Source organism: Drosophila bipectinata, chromosome 3L, assembly GCF_030179905.1.
Source record: "Drosophila bipectinata strain 14024-0381.07 chromosome 3L, DbipHiC1v2, whole genome shotgun sequence".
NCBI classification, from domain to species: Eukaryota; Metazoa; Arthropoda; class Insecta; order Diptera; family Drosophilidae; genus Drosophila; species Drosophila bipectinata.
Genome location: NC_091738.1, coordinates 17,858,981 through 17,874,380, shown reverse-complemented (window position 1 = coordinate 17,874,380; position 15,400 = coordinate 17,858,981). Strand labels below are relative to the sequence as shown.

Genomic DNA, 15,400 nt, shown 5'->3' with positions numbered 1-15,400 from the left:
AGAATAAGAACATTGTTAAAATAGCTTTTATGATAAGTTCATACATGTAGATTTACTCTTTTATTTAATTTTAATGTTAGATAAGAATAAATATTTATTTAAAATCTATTGTGTTAACACCATTGAACTAGCAGCTTAATTAATCATCAGTCAGGTCAACGGAGGGTAAGCTTTCACTCAACTCTTTAGGTTTTTGTGATGTTTCAGGTTTGTTAATCTCATGTGATTGACATTCGACTATTTCTATATCACTATTATTATTTGAATCACTGGTGCTGTCCAACTCTATGCAGCTACTAGATTGAGACTCGGAATCCGAACTTTCCGAATCTTCATTTCCTTCGGAATTTGAGCTAACATCGATGGTTAGCAAATTTGTTGGTTCTTCGTTGGACGAAATAGATAAGCATTCGAGACTCATATTTTTAGATTCATCATCATCCGACATCAACTCTTTTACTATATCGCTTAGCGGAGAAGAAGCTCTTTCCTCGTCATTTCTTTGGATTTTCGTATTAAGAGCTTGGCTATAGGCCATGGCCACAACCAAAGCCATTTGTTTCGAGTGATCGAGGAACACTTCTGATGGTGGGGGAACCGGTTGCATGTCATTGAACGAAGGATTCGTCTCATAGCTACTGTGGCTTCTGCTTCTTAGGCTACTCCTTGGTCTCCTCCGATTTTTTTTGTGTTTTTTGGACGACTTTTTGTGTTTTTTCCTTCGGCTGGAGCGACTGCGATATGAACTTCTACTGGTACTTCTGCTCCGGCTTCTGACGCTTCTTTTTCGTTCTTTGCGACGCGACCTTTTAGACTTTTTCTTACTGCGTCTTCGATGTGGACTTCTACTCCTGCTCCGAGTCCTGCTCCTTCTTTTTTCAACACTCCTGTTCCTGCTTCTGCTTCTACTTCTGCTCAGCCTTCGACTGGTACTTCTGCTTGTACTTCGGTTTCTATGATAGAGCTGGTTGACTTTCCGTTGCTCATCCAAATCCTTTAACTTCCGTTGGCAATTAGCTGCCGTGCGCTCTTTTTCTCGTTTATTATGGCTAAGCGCATTGTTTATTGTACGTCCCAAAAATCGTTTGTTCGTTTTTCCCAGGGGGTTCACCTTGCGTTCGCACTGAGTTTTGTTAGCATGGCTTGGATTTTGTGCATCAAGCTCGCGCATAAGCTCAGCAATGGCGCGACTAAAGAATAAATAAAGTTTAATTTAATTATTATTATATTAAATTGAAAATATTTACTCTGTCAGCTCAGAATCGCTCATGTTTTGTTTACTTCTTGCAAAACAGTGCTGCCAGATGAAACAAAATCTGGAAATACCAGGCACGATTTGTTATCGATGTTTTCCCACCTCTAGCTGGATTGATAGAAAAATACCAAATAACAGTATTCAATGGAAAAAATCGATTATTCAAAATGAGGCGGACTCAAGCTTCTTCTTGGTAACTTTTATTAGTAAAATTATAAAACAATTACGCTTATCTTATATCACAGTACAATCACATTTGATAGAACGTATACGGCTAGCTACTTTCTTCCAGCTATCACATTCTGCATCCAGGGAATATATTTGCTGACGCGCGTATAAATGCCAGGCAAGCCAGGACGCGCACATCCGATGCCCGTGGAAACGACGCCAACCAAATGATGTTCCTTGGACATCAACGGGCCACCAGAATCGGCCTGTAAAGGTATGGAACACCCAAACATAAAATTTGTGCCATATCAGCCAGTGGCATACTCACCCAACACGAATCGATTTGACCGTTCTCATACCCAGCACACAATTGGGTATCTCCGATGGTGTTGCTCTTTCCCTGTGATCTGTACGACCTCTCGCAGTCTTCGTTGCTCCAAATCCTTACAGAAGCTTTGCGCAGCACATCGGATCGATCACCTTCGGCCTGGTTCTCATGGGTCCAACCCCATCCGGATACTGTGCCGTATTCCTGCTCCAAACTTCGCTGCCCTTTGTCGGAGCCCACGCAGCTTGGTTGGATGTGGGAGCTGAATTTTATAGGCTGCACCAGCTCCAGAAGGGCTACATAAGATTATAATATTATTTTGGGGCTACCTTTTAGCCTCAGGCATATTTTGGGTTTAACTTTAAAGGTCACTTGTTATTTTGCAATTTTCGATAAATTTCGGAGTTTTTTTTTAAATTTTAGAAATAATAATATTGTTATACCATTTAAAAAGAAAACGAGTTCCAGGCAAAGCTTAATCACACCTGGATTATAGCTAATCTTTAACAGAAAATCCAAAATATGCCTAATAAATATTCCACATACCTATATCATGTTTCACATCATTGCAGTCATACTTTGGATGCGGCACTATGTTCTTAAAATCCACCCTTAATGCATCCGGACCGTTGCCAATACCATTCAGATACTCCCGGATACTGTGGAGCCCTACAACACCCTGGATTTGTGCCGGTTTCATGAACTGCTGCAAGCCATTGCAGATGCAGTGACCTGCCGTGAGGATCCAACGTTCCGAGATGATGGTGCCGCCGCAGAAGTGGCCACCACGACGCATAAGACTGACCATAAAGGGCATTTCGTTGCGTTCCGCCTCACTACCGCCCACAATTTTTGGATTTCGCGCCGTGCAGAGCTGATTGGTGACTACAATGGTAACGAGTATTCTAATTATTGTAGTAAGTACTATTTTATTTTAAAAATTTGTATGGTATGATTATAATATTTTAAAAGCCACAATTGTTAGAACACTTCAGTGAGATACAAATGATTTCTTAGTTTCTTCTGGCAACTCACAGGAAACTTGAGCCTGTCCACATTTCAACAATGACAATAGAACGGCAAGGAAGATAAGCTTCAACATATTTTTATTTTAAACACAAAAAGGGGTTCTTTGCGGCGAAAAACCCGTTAGACACGGTTGAAGCTTAAACGAAACTTTTCAACGAACTGTCACAAAAATTCTGTGCGCCAATTAATTTATATATAGGTTGGAGTCTAAGCGTCGTCTCTGTTCCACTGACTTATTTCATTTTTGTCAGCCGTTCTATGCGGATTAGCCGGAAAGCTCGCTCCCTCGTCTGCTCTATCTCGCTTGCTCTGATAACAAACGGAAGTCGGCTGAATATTAGCACCTGTTGCCTGAGACTCGGAGCTTTTTTTCCTCCAACATTGCACTGCCTCATCGGCACCTTCTTCCCTCGTTTGTGTGTGGGTGTCATGTGCACACGTTTCGGCATTTCAATTGACTCGTCTGTAGAATTAAGGAGCTGCCGAAAAAAAAGAGAGAAAAACGTAAACAAAAGCCGAAAACAAAGTTGTGGGTATGTTTTGCGTTTTATGACCCAACGAAGTTCACGGCATTGAAAGGTGTACGACAAAAGGTGTGACAATATTGGAGCACCTACATATCTACTGTATATGTGTGTATGGTAGTTGCATCAAAGTTTAATGCCCCATTATCCTTATTTAATATGTATACCTTTGCAATTAACAACACGTACTTAAGGTGTTATTGAGATTGTTGTCTGATGAATGAATTTATTTGGAAATTTTGTATCAGGCGGTGTATTTTAAAAGGGATGTTACATAATAAGGGTATTACATTATTTATTTAAGGTTTTATTTATACTTATTGTTGAAATTTAAACGCATTTAGTTAGTTTATTATACTTATAAATAAAAGAATGCCTAAGTATAAAGTTTTATAAGTTAACTGATAATTTTAACTACTATTGTTTTGAGCTTTTTTTTTTTTTTGTACAAGTTTTTAGAATATTTAAAGTTATATGTATTTCCTAAACTATAGCTACCCTGAAACTTTGTATGGTGTATACGTAATACGCTATTGTCATTGCCTGATTTAGGAATAATTAAGTTCCCACATTGTAAATAGCCTTAGACGTCATATTTCCATCAAGGATTGGAACCATACTCGCTCCAATCATCGCGCATTTTATGCAAATCAGTAAAGTGTCTGCCTACCTTATGAATTGTGAGGGGAGCCAATAATAATTGAAATTCAATGTCGGTACAATCAATGTAACGTTAGCCCCTGTGACATTAACATTGCCCTTAAAACTAATGCAAACGTGTCTTGCACATTTAATGCAACTGGGTGAGTCGGGTGAGGTCGTTTCATTTCAATTATCCATAGATTTATGCAGGTGGAAGTGCAACAGCAATCGGTATAAAACAATTATGGAGTGACAAAAAAATAAGGAATTGAAACGGAAAGTTGCCCAAACCACAATCAAGATTCGCGGCAGACAATTCAGTTCAGTAGATCACAAGCTAATAAGCTTGAATACTAATAGATTTCTTGACTTTGGTTCCTTAACAACAAAAAACCAGAAATTTTAGATTTATTTACCCACGTTTCCCATCTCCATCCGAGTTCATCGATCGCGGCTTCAGTTTCGCGTTAAATGCTAATTCAAAATACAAATTGGCTATAAAGACCTATCGTACTGGCCATTGTCTGTCGCTGACAGGCGATACCAAATATAAATAATAATAACAAACAAACCCGGGTGCGGGGCACTAAACGAAACTAGTTTCAAGTGCATTGACACTTTTTGGCCGCTTCGGGCGAAACTTGGACGCATTCAATGTGAAGGTCGCCTGTCTATTCGTACTGTTTGTCTATTATTGTTGTCTTTGCTACACTTTTGTTTTCATTTGCGGCAGTTCAACGACGCTTTTGCCATTTTTGGTGACTAATTGCAATAGGGAAGTCTTTAATAGAAGCCCATGCGGGCGGTTTACGGGCTGGGCCATAGGAAATGTTTTTGGGAGCACAATGAACTCGAATTGCAGGTTTTTGAGTAATACTATAATTTTAGGATCGAGTATAATAATCCTCTAAAAATAAGTGGCCTTTAATTTTAACAAATATTGCTGTTAAAGCTTACAAAATAGCTTAAGAGTGTGACTAGATTATAGGATTTTCAACTTTAATATTACTTTAAAGCTATATAATCGAATTGAAAACAAGGAAAATAATATAAATGTCCAAAATACTGATAAATACATTATAAAATCTTATTAAAAAGTACCTAAAATTATTTACTCACCTTTTTCAACGATTTTTCACACTTAAAATGTTGTAAGGATCACTTATTTGGTTTCAATTATTGCTCGAAAGCCAGCTTTAAATATATAAGGGCTTTCTGAGCAACAATCAAAATTATATAAGTGTCCGTTTAGGATCTCTTATATAAAAAAGCCAAACAATTTCAGCCAAAGATTATTACAATTTTAAGTTTTCACAAAGGCACAAGTTAAGATTTCTTTTTGGGCTATTTTAGGATTTATTTAGCCAGGCCAACACGTCTGCTCGGTGTGAGAGCCGCACCGGAACTGCACTACTGTTGTCCATTCGGTGACGTTGTCTCCTTTTGATCCTGGCCGCAGGATGCCACGGAATCCGAACTCAAGTTCCGGACCTGCAACGACGGTCGGTCGCTAGCCGAACGAAAGCCGGCAAGGAAGCACCATCCCTCGTTGTCGGTGGCTTTTATCCTTTGGGCCTATGCGGCGTATGCTTGTTATGCAAACGACTGCCACTCGGCTAGCGTTCGGCCTTCTTTTCAGGAAGCGACCAATGAGGGACCTTCAGCTTGTTTTTGTTGCCTTGGCACAGGATTCTGACAAACGGCGCAGGCGTAAATTATGTCACTTTTTGAATTTTCATTTATAGTTTATGAGTTTAAGGTTTTGTTTTTAGTTGAAATGCCCTTTTTTTAAAGATTATGGTTTGTTTATGTTTGAATTTTGTGATTTCTTATAATTGATATATATTTTTGTGTTTTTGGGTAGAGGTTTCAACGGATTTACATATATACTTTTAATGTTTCTATTGGTTAAATGATTCAAAAATTAGGTTTTAATAGTTGTTACTAAATAGAGATATACAAAACATAGCATAGTTTTAAAGAATATTTGTTTTGAGAATATCTATTGTAATTTAATCTGTTTTCTAATTTATATAAATTGAATTTTAAAGTTCTTTAATTGTATACATTTTAGGTTTTGATATCGGTAGACTGTTAAATAGGTAATTTAAATAGGTATTTGTATAAAACTCTTTGCAATACTGCTTCTTTAACATCAAACTCTTAGATGAAGTTCATATTATAACCATAAAAGTTGTAGCATTTTATAAAATTTATCTTTTGAAAAGAATTTTAAACATTGAATCTAAAATATATATATTTAAGCATTCCGATGACAACTCCTTGGAGAATTTCCCTCATCAGTTTCTTGAAACCCCACCGCGTTTCAATTATAGCAGCAAAGCCGCAACTAAAACACAATCAACACATTTGCAAACTAAATTTCCGAGGGCTGACACTTACATTTTATTTGGCAAATTGTGATTGACAAGCTGTTGACACGCTTTTAAGAGGCCAAGAGGGCCAATGTATCTGTAACTGTTGGCAAAGTGGCCTATTCGCGAGTGGGAAGATTTTTCCCAATTAAATATTTAAGCCGCAGCCAATACACAGATGCAACATGCAACACAACATGGCAAAGAAATGGCAAGTGCAACAGAAATGCATCAAATATTCCATCTAAATTATTGATAGACTTGTTCCAGCGAACGAAGGCGAGTCCTTCGCAACATTTCAATATGCTAATTACTTTTTGACTTGGCGGGGATGTAGCTTTTGAATGTGGATGCGGCAAAACAAATGCAGGTGGCAGGTGGCCATGGAAAGGGTGGCGGAGCAGGTGCTAATCATTGCAAGATGCCTGCCACGATTTCCCAGGTGATTCCCAGGCAAGTTCTGTAACAAATGCCAAAATCTATCGAAGGCGACACTTCCACCAAAGAAATAAAACCAGGAAAATGGCAATGGGAAAATGTGTCTACAATTTTCGGGGAAAACGGCAAAACGGAAAAGGAAACTTCACAGACCCCTGACATCATCGTCTCGGGGTATACGAAAACCCTTATCCATCTATTCCGCGGCATTGTTTTTGCGTGACAATTGGGCCAATTTATTATTCATTAGGTTAAAAAGTCACAGAACAACAGAACACGGACTGAAACTGAACCCAAACTGACAGCCAGCCAAGTCTCAGCCATTTGTAATGCCACATCCAGTGGAGCCTTCTATCGGATTTAATCCTGCGGAGGTTGCTGAAGGGATGAGAGGCCGGATGGATCTTCCGAAAACCAACGTGTTTCAACATTTAACCGCACTACTTTTGGGCAAATACTCTAATTGATTTTCCGGAAAAGGTATCTCTTGTTTACCTTTTTTTGTTTTCGTAACTTTTTGGCTCAAGTTTAAGTCAAAGTCCGACAGTTGCAGTTCGAGATTCGAGATTATTTGGTGGCTAATTAGATTAGAACCGGTAAACAAACGCATCCAAAGTTTAGGACTAGCCAAGACTAAACAACAGCAAAGTTGGGCTCAGTAAATTATTAATTATTGGCGGGTGGAATTATTTCTTTGCGAGTTTTGGGTTTTAAAGATTAAAGATTTTTAAAATTTAATATTGGGTTGTGTTATGGTTGTTTTGTTGTTAATTTTAGTTTTATCATTTAAATTTTAAAATATTAATAGGTTGGTTGTTATTAAAATATTTGTGTAGAATTTTTAGCCAAGTTCTTGTTTCGATATAAGTTTCTAAAAACGATGTTTTTTTTTCAAAATGTTGTGTTTGTGTGGAATCCGATTTGGGTTTTTATATAGTTTTGGTGATTCTTTTAATTTAGTAACCAAGATTTTAGTATATGTATTTATATTAATTTTTTGTAAGTGTTTGTTTTTTGAATTGTGTGTTTTTCAGATGTATATTATTTTTTGTATAATAAGTACAAATTATGCATTTCAAATAAAGGTTAGTTCTGGTTTCAGTTTTGTTTTTTTTTTATATTTTATAATATAAAAATATTATAATATAATATAATATAATATAAAAATAATATTTTTAAGTTGTGCGCTCTTTTTATAAACCGGTTATTAAATTATAATTTCCTTTATTTTCGAGTATAAGTTATAAACCCAATTTGATTTTTGTTAGTATTCCAATTAAGTTAAACAATTTAATGGAATTCATCTGTAATTAAATTTATTCACATCCATTTCTTTTAATTATGTCAGCCTCCATTTATGTGATTCATATTAAAAACCAGAAATCCTTCTGGCGAATTGCAAGACCGAATTCTGCGAAATTTTCCGGCAAGCGGTGGCACATCAAGGCCTAATGGACATAAATGGAAAATCTATTATGGTTATACCTTGAATCTCTGTCCTCGCCGCACTTGACACATCCTCGAGAGCTCTCGTCAATTAAGTAACTCTCCGGAAAAAAAATACCCAGCAAAAAAATTGAGGACTTGCGGCTTTTTGCTGACTGACTTCGACTTTCAACCTTTCCGAATTGTTACGTAAAAAGGATATGGAGATGTGGCGAGTGTGTGCGGCAAGTCAGGTGTCAGATTGACGAGCGGGCAGGGGCAAACCGGGACGGGGGCCTGGATCGGTTGACAGTAAAAACTGTCAAGCGAAATAATGTCTGTTGATACAAAATATTTCCACACTTGCCACAGCAATTTGGTCAGCGAAGGGATTTCAATTTTCCGCCCACTTTCTCTTCCCTCCTGGATTCCAGGCACTTCAGCCAGCATATTTTCCGCTCGTTTTGCCTACTTTTCTGCATATTTAATACGCAATTAAGCCATTTGACTAGCAGCTAACATGGAAAATGCATTTTCGTGCCTTTTCATTCGATCGGCGAAAGGGGCAGGGGTCAAGTGTCAGGGCAGTGTGGAGAAATTAGGAAGTCAGGTGTGTTGTTGGTGGGAGGAAAGGTAATTTCTGTGAATTGTTTTCAAATGTTTTCTTTATTTTTAGATGGAGAAATGGTGGAAAATAATTCAAATTGGCTAGGGAATACTTGATTTCCCAACCAATTAAATTATTTTAGTAGTTGAGGTGCTATTTTCATTCGTTTTAGTTGGTTTGTTTGATTTTGTAAAGACTTTATATGAATTTGGAGCAGTTTATAAAAAGTATATTAAAAATCTGATAATATTTTGAATAATATCAAATATTAAGCATGTTTTAGAATCCGAATTTTAGTTCAGTGGTAATTTCAGAGAGTATTGTAATCTTTTGATTTGTTGTGGATTGTTCCAAATTTCTCAACGGAGTAGCATCTTTATCGATATAATAGAATTATCAGATAAAACTCTTGAAAATTAATTTATTTAGCATTTTTCATAAAGGGACTTGATAGTTTTTATTCTATGTATAATATTCCTTTTTCTTTAATGTTGTAGATTGTTTAAAATTCTTCAATGGAGTACCATATTTCAATGACAAATCATCATCTTTATCAATAATGCTATTAATTATAGCCAGAACTTGAATTTATTTAGGTTTTTTACCTTTAGGAACTTTATTGTTCTTATGTTCTCTTTAATATTTTCTATTAAATCACTATTTTGTGTAGGTTATAGAGGTTTGTTTTGTAGGTTTGAGGTTACTTTAAATTTCCTCAAAGAAGTCGAATCTTTAAGTGACAAATCTTCATCAATAATGAACTTTAATTGATGTAGGTATTTTTTCTGAATAAACTTTATTGTTTTATTTTAACCATTATATTCTTTAAAAAGTGTACTTTTATTAATGTTCAGATTGAATAATTTTCTGGTTTCAAATACAGATGTACTCAAACAATATTCCAAAATGCAGTTCTTTAGGAACCATACTCAAGTTTCCTAAAAAGTATCATTTAGTTTACTAATTCAACCATTTTAGTGTATCTCTCACTTGAATTGATAAAACTTGAATTAATTCTGCATAAACTGTCTAAAAATTCTTCTTGTAAAATTTCAATAATTTTGGTAAGCATTATTTTGCACTTAGTGGAAAATGTTTACGTGAAGTGTACGGTCAACTTTGCCCTTTTGTTCTCATACCCATAGCCTCTGGCCATTGGCCAGTTTACCTTTACTGACCAGCACAAGGTCTTTCCATTTTTAGCCCTCTTGCATTCACCATCCCTACCTTCTCTGCCTCTGCCCCTTTCTCAAAACTATATTGTTAGTGTTTTTGAACAACTCATGCCGTTTGACCATTCCGCGATTGTTGAGTTCTGGTTGCCACGGTGGCATAATGGCTTAGTGGAGTGGTGGTGTGGCACATACGGCTCTTGGCTAGGGGTTGGTTCTTTCATATGGTCAGTTAGTGCGGCAGACAGCCTGTCCAGCCTGTTCCGGCGATCTACTTGCAGCGCCGAGGGGTGGTTCTAGTTTTGTGCATTGTTTTCAATATTTGTGGCCTAAAATGGCGTCCGTAAACCCAAAAAAATATACTGGAAATTGCTTTTTTTAAGCTAATTTAATTGGTTTATGGAAAACCAGAAAAATTAGCTATGGTATCTATTACCAAAATTGTGTGAAGAAACAGGAAACTATTCTATTGTGTTAGAATTGCTTAGAATTTTTTAAAGGAGTTCATTCTACTTCGAAATAGATAATATTAAAGCCAGAGTTTTGAACCTACTTTTAACTGAATTCTTCTACACAGATTTATTTTATTTTATTTATTCATAAAAGATTTGGTCTTAGGCTATGATAAGCTCTTTGTTTTTTAGTTCTTAGTTAAAAACAATCCTAAAAAGTTGGAATTATTATTGTATCTAGTAACTTCTTAACCTTTAAAATCTTAAAGGTTAACCTTAAGGTTAAATCTTTCAGCTGAACCTTTTTTAATAAAATTAATATGTGGCATCAGTATATGTTCTTTTCTACCAAATTATTATTGGTTATAAATGGTTCATTTTCAATGGTAATTTAATTACCACGATGCATTCTATGTGATGTATTATGTTTTTCCCTTTAACGATGTAAGATTTAAAAAAAAAAAATGCCCTTTTTTTTACAATTATTACTGAAATGTTTGATGAAATAGACCATTATACTAAGAAGTAGTTCTTTAAGATAGTAAGCGAAAAAATTTATGATTTTTTGAATGAAACCAAATTTGGTTAAGTTTTATTTATGCGTATTGAGGATATTTTCTAAAATGATTTTTTTTCTTCGTTTTTTTCGTAAATTTTTGTCACGGTTTTCGTTTTTTGGTGTTTGATTCAAAATTAATATTGATTGAATGGAATTGATTGATGTTTACGGATAAGTTTCTGTTTTTAACATTTAAATTGTAAAATACAATTTGGGAAAAAAACGTGGAATCTTTAAAAAATTTAAATATGTATATGTCAGACCTTTGATTTGTATTTAGATTTTAATAGTGGTTTTATTATAACACACTTCCATACATTTTTTGAAAAATTTAAGTTTAAGTTTTAAGCATTTTTCGAATTCATAAAAGTTAATGATTTTGGTAAAAAAAATTCCAATTTTTTAGGATTATTTTTGCAAAAAAAGAGCAACAGCCGTCACCCACCTCCAGGACAGTGGGCCCTCACACCCCCGAACCACCCCCCGGCAGCCGCGCTCTCACTCCCAGCGGCCATCTTTGAAAAAGTTTCCGCTGTCTCTATACGAGACACTTCTATATTGCTAAAACATGGCTAAAAACACGACTAATTCCTTTGCCTTAAATTGTTTAAACCATTTCACAGAATCTACAGTTTAATCCAATTGTTTCCGCATTTGGGCCAGATTTGTGGGTGTCCGAAAAAGCTTACCAAAAATGTGTCACCAATTTTGTCTAGACTTTAGAGTTAATTTTGTCGTTTTTTTCGAATTCTTGGTAAACTTTTCTTGTGTGTTTTCGATGAATTTTGTTTAATTTTCAGAATATTTCTTTTTAACTTTAAAACGCTTTTGTTTTAAACAAATAAAGTGGGACCAGAATGAAGTGCGATTTAGATTTTCATAAATTTTTGCTATTATTTTGTCGGCGTTTTACACTTTTTTGCTCTCCACGCGGCGTCTGCTTTGCCTTTCATTCGCTCTCTCTTAGTTTTTTACACTTTAAAGTTTCAAATGCGCAAAATCCAAAAAGTCTAGTACCGCCAAGGACCACGTGCTGCCTTTTCAATATATATCATTTTTCATCTGTATTTGTAGTATTTAAATTTCCCGCGCAATCACATTTTTTCAAAAATTTTAAAAGACTTTAAGAAGGACTTGAAGAAACCGAAAGATACTTGAAGAATCCTCTACTGGATGTGAGACATCTCAGCGGTGAGGCTGTTTATCCGGCCACGCACTTTTCACGACTAATTCCCCGGACAAATGTGCTCGGAAATGAGTTTTTTAAAAATTTAGCGGCTGCTGCGAATTGAAGTTTGAAGCGATCGCTCTCGCCTCTTTTATTTTTTTATACTTCGTTTTTTTTTTAGAGTTTTACAAAGGGGTGAAACGTAATTTGGAAGGGAAAAAGGACATAGGATGAGGTTCATCCCCTTTTGTTGGCGGTTGGGAACCCTTAAAAAACGGGTTGCCTTTGCCCTCTCCCTATTGTTTGATGTGTGTGTGTGTGTGCGTGTGTTGTGTTTGTGTGTGTGAGCCTGCAAATTGTGCAAACACAATCTGAAATTATCATTATCGCCAAGATTATGATCCTGAACTTCATTATGAACTCAGCTCGCCTTGCACAATAATCCCAGACAACTCTGATTTCTGATTCCATCTCTTTCATTCGCCTTATAGCTTTCTCTTTTTAGCCCCTTTGTCTCGGGTATTTTTTTTTAGAAATCTTCATTTGGCGCGCTTTTTTGTTCGCCTTGATTTCTTGCCCGACGTCCCGTTTCCTTTTCAAAGGACATTTGGTTTATGGTCTGGATTCTCTCTTTGTGTTCTCCCCAGTTCTCCCTCTGTCTGTCAGAATCTATTTTTTATAATTATTCGCGGCTGCGTTTTATTCATTTGCATTTTTTTTAAAGGATAGTGGTTTCAATGAAACTATTCGGCAACTTTTAAGATAGTTTTTAAAGATCATCAAAAATATTTATCATAAAAGATAAAAAAATTATAGTGATCAGCGTTTGGCAAAATATATTGAATCTTGAATCTTATAGAATTCTTATATTCTTCTTAATTCTTCTTATAAAAGTCATTGAAAGCTCTATTTCGATGTATACTTTCATAAAAATTATCGTAAAATACCTTACCTTTACGGTATCTGACCTTTTAAACCTATATTTCTTACCTATATAAAGTTATTTTCTGGTATAACTTTAAATATTTAATCTATTTTATTCCTATATAGATTTTAAAAAACATTTAATAATTTTTTCTATTAAGATAACTCATAAGTTGTAATATTTTTTTATCCTTTAACTTTTTTAAAAGTTCCTAATAAGACAAACATCATGAAATTAAAATATTCCTTACCTTATTATGCCAGAACTAATTTACTTCCTATTTTCACGGCTTAGATTCTAACCCTTTTCAAATTTTTTTGATGTCAGAAGATAGATCTCTTAAGATCCGACAGACTGAGAATAATCTTCAATTCCAATGCAACTGATGCAACGAATTGTGATCTCTGGCCTTCGAGGTGAATGAACTGCAGGAAATATGGGAAAATGTCAGGGGCCAGGTAACAAAACGATCTTCCTCCCCTCGGCAAGGCGCCTTCTTAAAAAGGACCAAGGAGATTTTTTTTTCAATAGGATTTTGTCCCTTCTTTTGTCAACCTTAAAAAAAAATTGAGGTAAAAAAAGAAGATCCCTCTTAGGAAATGTACGCAAGATGCGCAACTAATGTGAGACTTTGGAGTAGATAGGAATTAATTGGGAGCAGAGCAACCCCTAATTTGCATGGATTCCTCAAGATCCCAGAAACCCATATATCATCTGCTCCACAACGTAGTTGAGTCTATTCAGTCAATCAAACAATTTTTCTATCTGCCCCGAGGAGAGTGCATTAAGTTCAGATTTCCTTTTTTCCGATCATTGCACAATCACGCTCCTCATCTAGCCTTTTTGCACAGTGAACTCCCGAACCCAAATGGTTCTTTTTTTCTCGCTTTTTTAATTACAAACCAGGGGAGGGTTAGCAAAAAAAAAACTGTAAAAAATGGTTAGGGTTTTTTTGGGCAAAAATAGAAAATATTTGCACGCATATCCCGGCAATTACTTACGGTTTTTTGAACACTACTTCCCCTAGCTTGATTTCGGGTTCTATACACTAGAAGTAGGGACAGTTTTGGGAAGATCGGAAGCTACTTAATGGGTTATATATTTAAAAGGAGGCTCAAAAAGTCTTAACATCTAAAGATAACTGTATAAATATCAAACAAAAATGTGACAAAGCTTCCAAATCTAGTAATTTATTGAAGTAACCCAAGAGACTATAAAAAAAGAACAAAAACATAACCCTTTCTCCTACTTCTTTCTAACCTTAAGAAACAATATTTTATTGTAAACTTAAGAATGCTAATTTCAGGGTTATAGACGTCAATTTTACCCTCCGATCGATCGTCAACACCTACACTCCAAGGAAAGTCGAAAATGTGGAGTGGTTTTCCCATCAAGTGGCGATCAACTTACAGCCAACACACAAAACCGTGAAACCCCGAGAAAGCAGCTGCGCGAATAATATCCTGCAACCCGCTGCTGCAAAAACTGAAAAAACTGAAATCTGGCAGCAGACAAAACACAAACAAATGCGAAACAGGCCAGAAAAAAAACCGAAAAGGGGGAAATTCAATGCCGTGAAAAGGGTAGACTGAGAGGTCGGATCCGTAGGACTTTAGAGTTCGTTATCCTTGCGTCGAGCGGAATCGTTAAAGGGGGCAGCTCAAATACAAAAAATAAAAAAAAAACCAGAAGAGGAAAAAACAATGCAGCATCATCGCAATCATCGGCTGACAGCCGCCGCGCAACTGCAGCGTCAGTCTGGAAATATAACGTCCATACTAATAGGGTTGCGATTTGGGGTTACGCCGAGTTTCCTCTTCCTCTCTCACTCTAAAAAATAAACGGCAATGGGTGTTAACGGTAGCTCTGCGGCGGCGCAGATCCTTTAGACGACCATGATGATGACTGGCAAGTAGATTCATCTCGCTGGAATCAAAATAATGAAATGTACTTCCGTTTTGTTTGAAAAGCATGAAATTTAATATGGCCTGTTAATAAGAATTTCATAAATTTTTTATATAAGACCCGCTTCTGAGGGCAATTACAGCGGCATAATGGTTCCTATAAAAAAAGTTTAATATGTTTAGTCATTTAGTCAAAAACTTCTTACATTTCTAATTGAGTTTAATACTTGCGGTTTATTAAGACTACAATTTATATATTTTTATGGAGACGTATCTACAATGCGGTTACGGTGAGACCTGTGGAACTTTGCCCAACAACCATTTATGTCCGAAGAAGGGGGAAAGTGTGAGGAGCTTTAGTTTCAACCAATATTTTTATAGATTCTGATTTTTATATTTAATACTATTATGTTAGTATAATATTACTTT

The 15,400-nt window shown here is 35.9% G+C and overlaps 2 protein-coding genes and 1 long non-coding RNA gene across 3 annotated transcripts; 1 reads left to right on the top strand and 2 right to left on the bottom strand.

Annotated features, from left to right (window-relative positions):
* Nucleotides 1-11: 11 nt before the first annotated feature.
* Nucleotides 12-1,291, bottom strand: LOC108132596 (arginine/serine-rich coiled-coil protein 2). Its single transcript, XM_017252038.3, has 2 exons — nt 1,248-1,291; nt 12-1,190 (listed from the first exon to the last, which is right to left on the bottom strand). Exons 1-2 carry the CDS (start codon nt 1,268-1,270, stop codon nt 140-142), a joined length of 1,074 nt encoding a protein of 357 aa, XP_017107527.2. The 5' UTR covers nt 1,271-1,291; the 3' UTR covers nt 12-139.
* A 242-nt stretch (nt 1,292-1,533) lies between these two features.
* LOC108132594 (trypsin-7) lies at nt 1,534-3,158 on the bottom strand. The gene is made up of 4 exons (XM_017252035.3): nt 2,787-3,158; nt 2,298-2,636; nt 1,752-2,047; nt 1,534-1,689 (listed from the first exon to the last, which is right to left on the bottom strand). Exons 1-4 carry the CDS (start codon nt 2,851-2,853, stop codon nt 1,534-1,536), a joined length of 858 nt encoding a protein of 285 aa, XP_017107524.1. The 5' UTR covers nt 2,854-3,158.
* On the top strand, nt 1,796-14,552 carry LOC138926331 (uncharacterized). Its single transcript, XR_011442801.1, has 3 exons — nt 1,796-2,118; nt 2,324-2,668; nt 14,374-14,552. It is a non-coding gene; the product is annotated as an uncharacterized lncRNA (long non-coding RNA).
* The last annotated feature ends 848 nt before the right edge of the window (nt 14,553-15,400 follow it).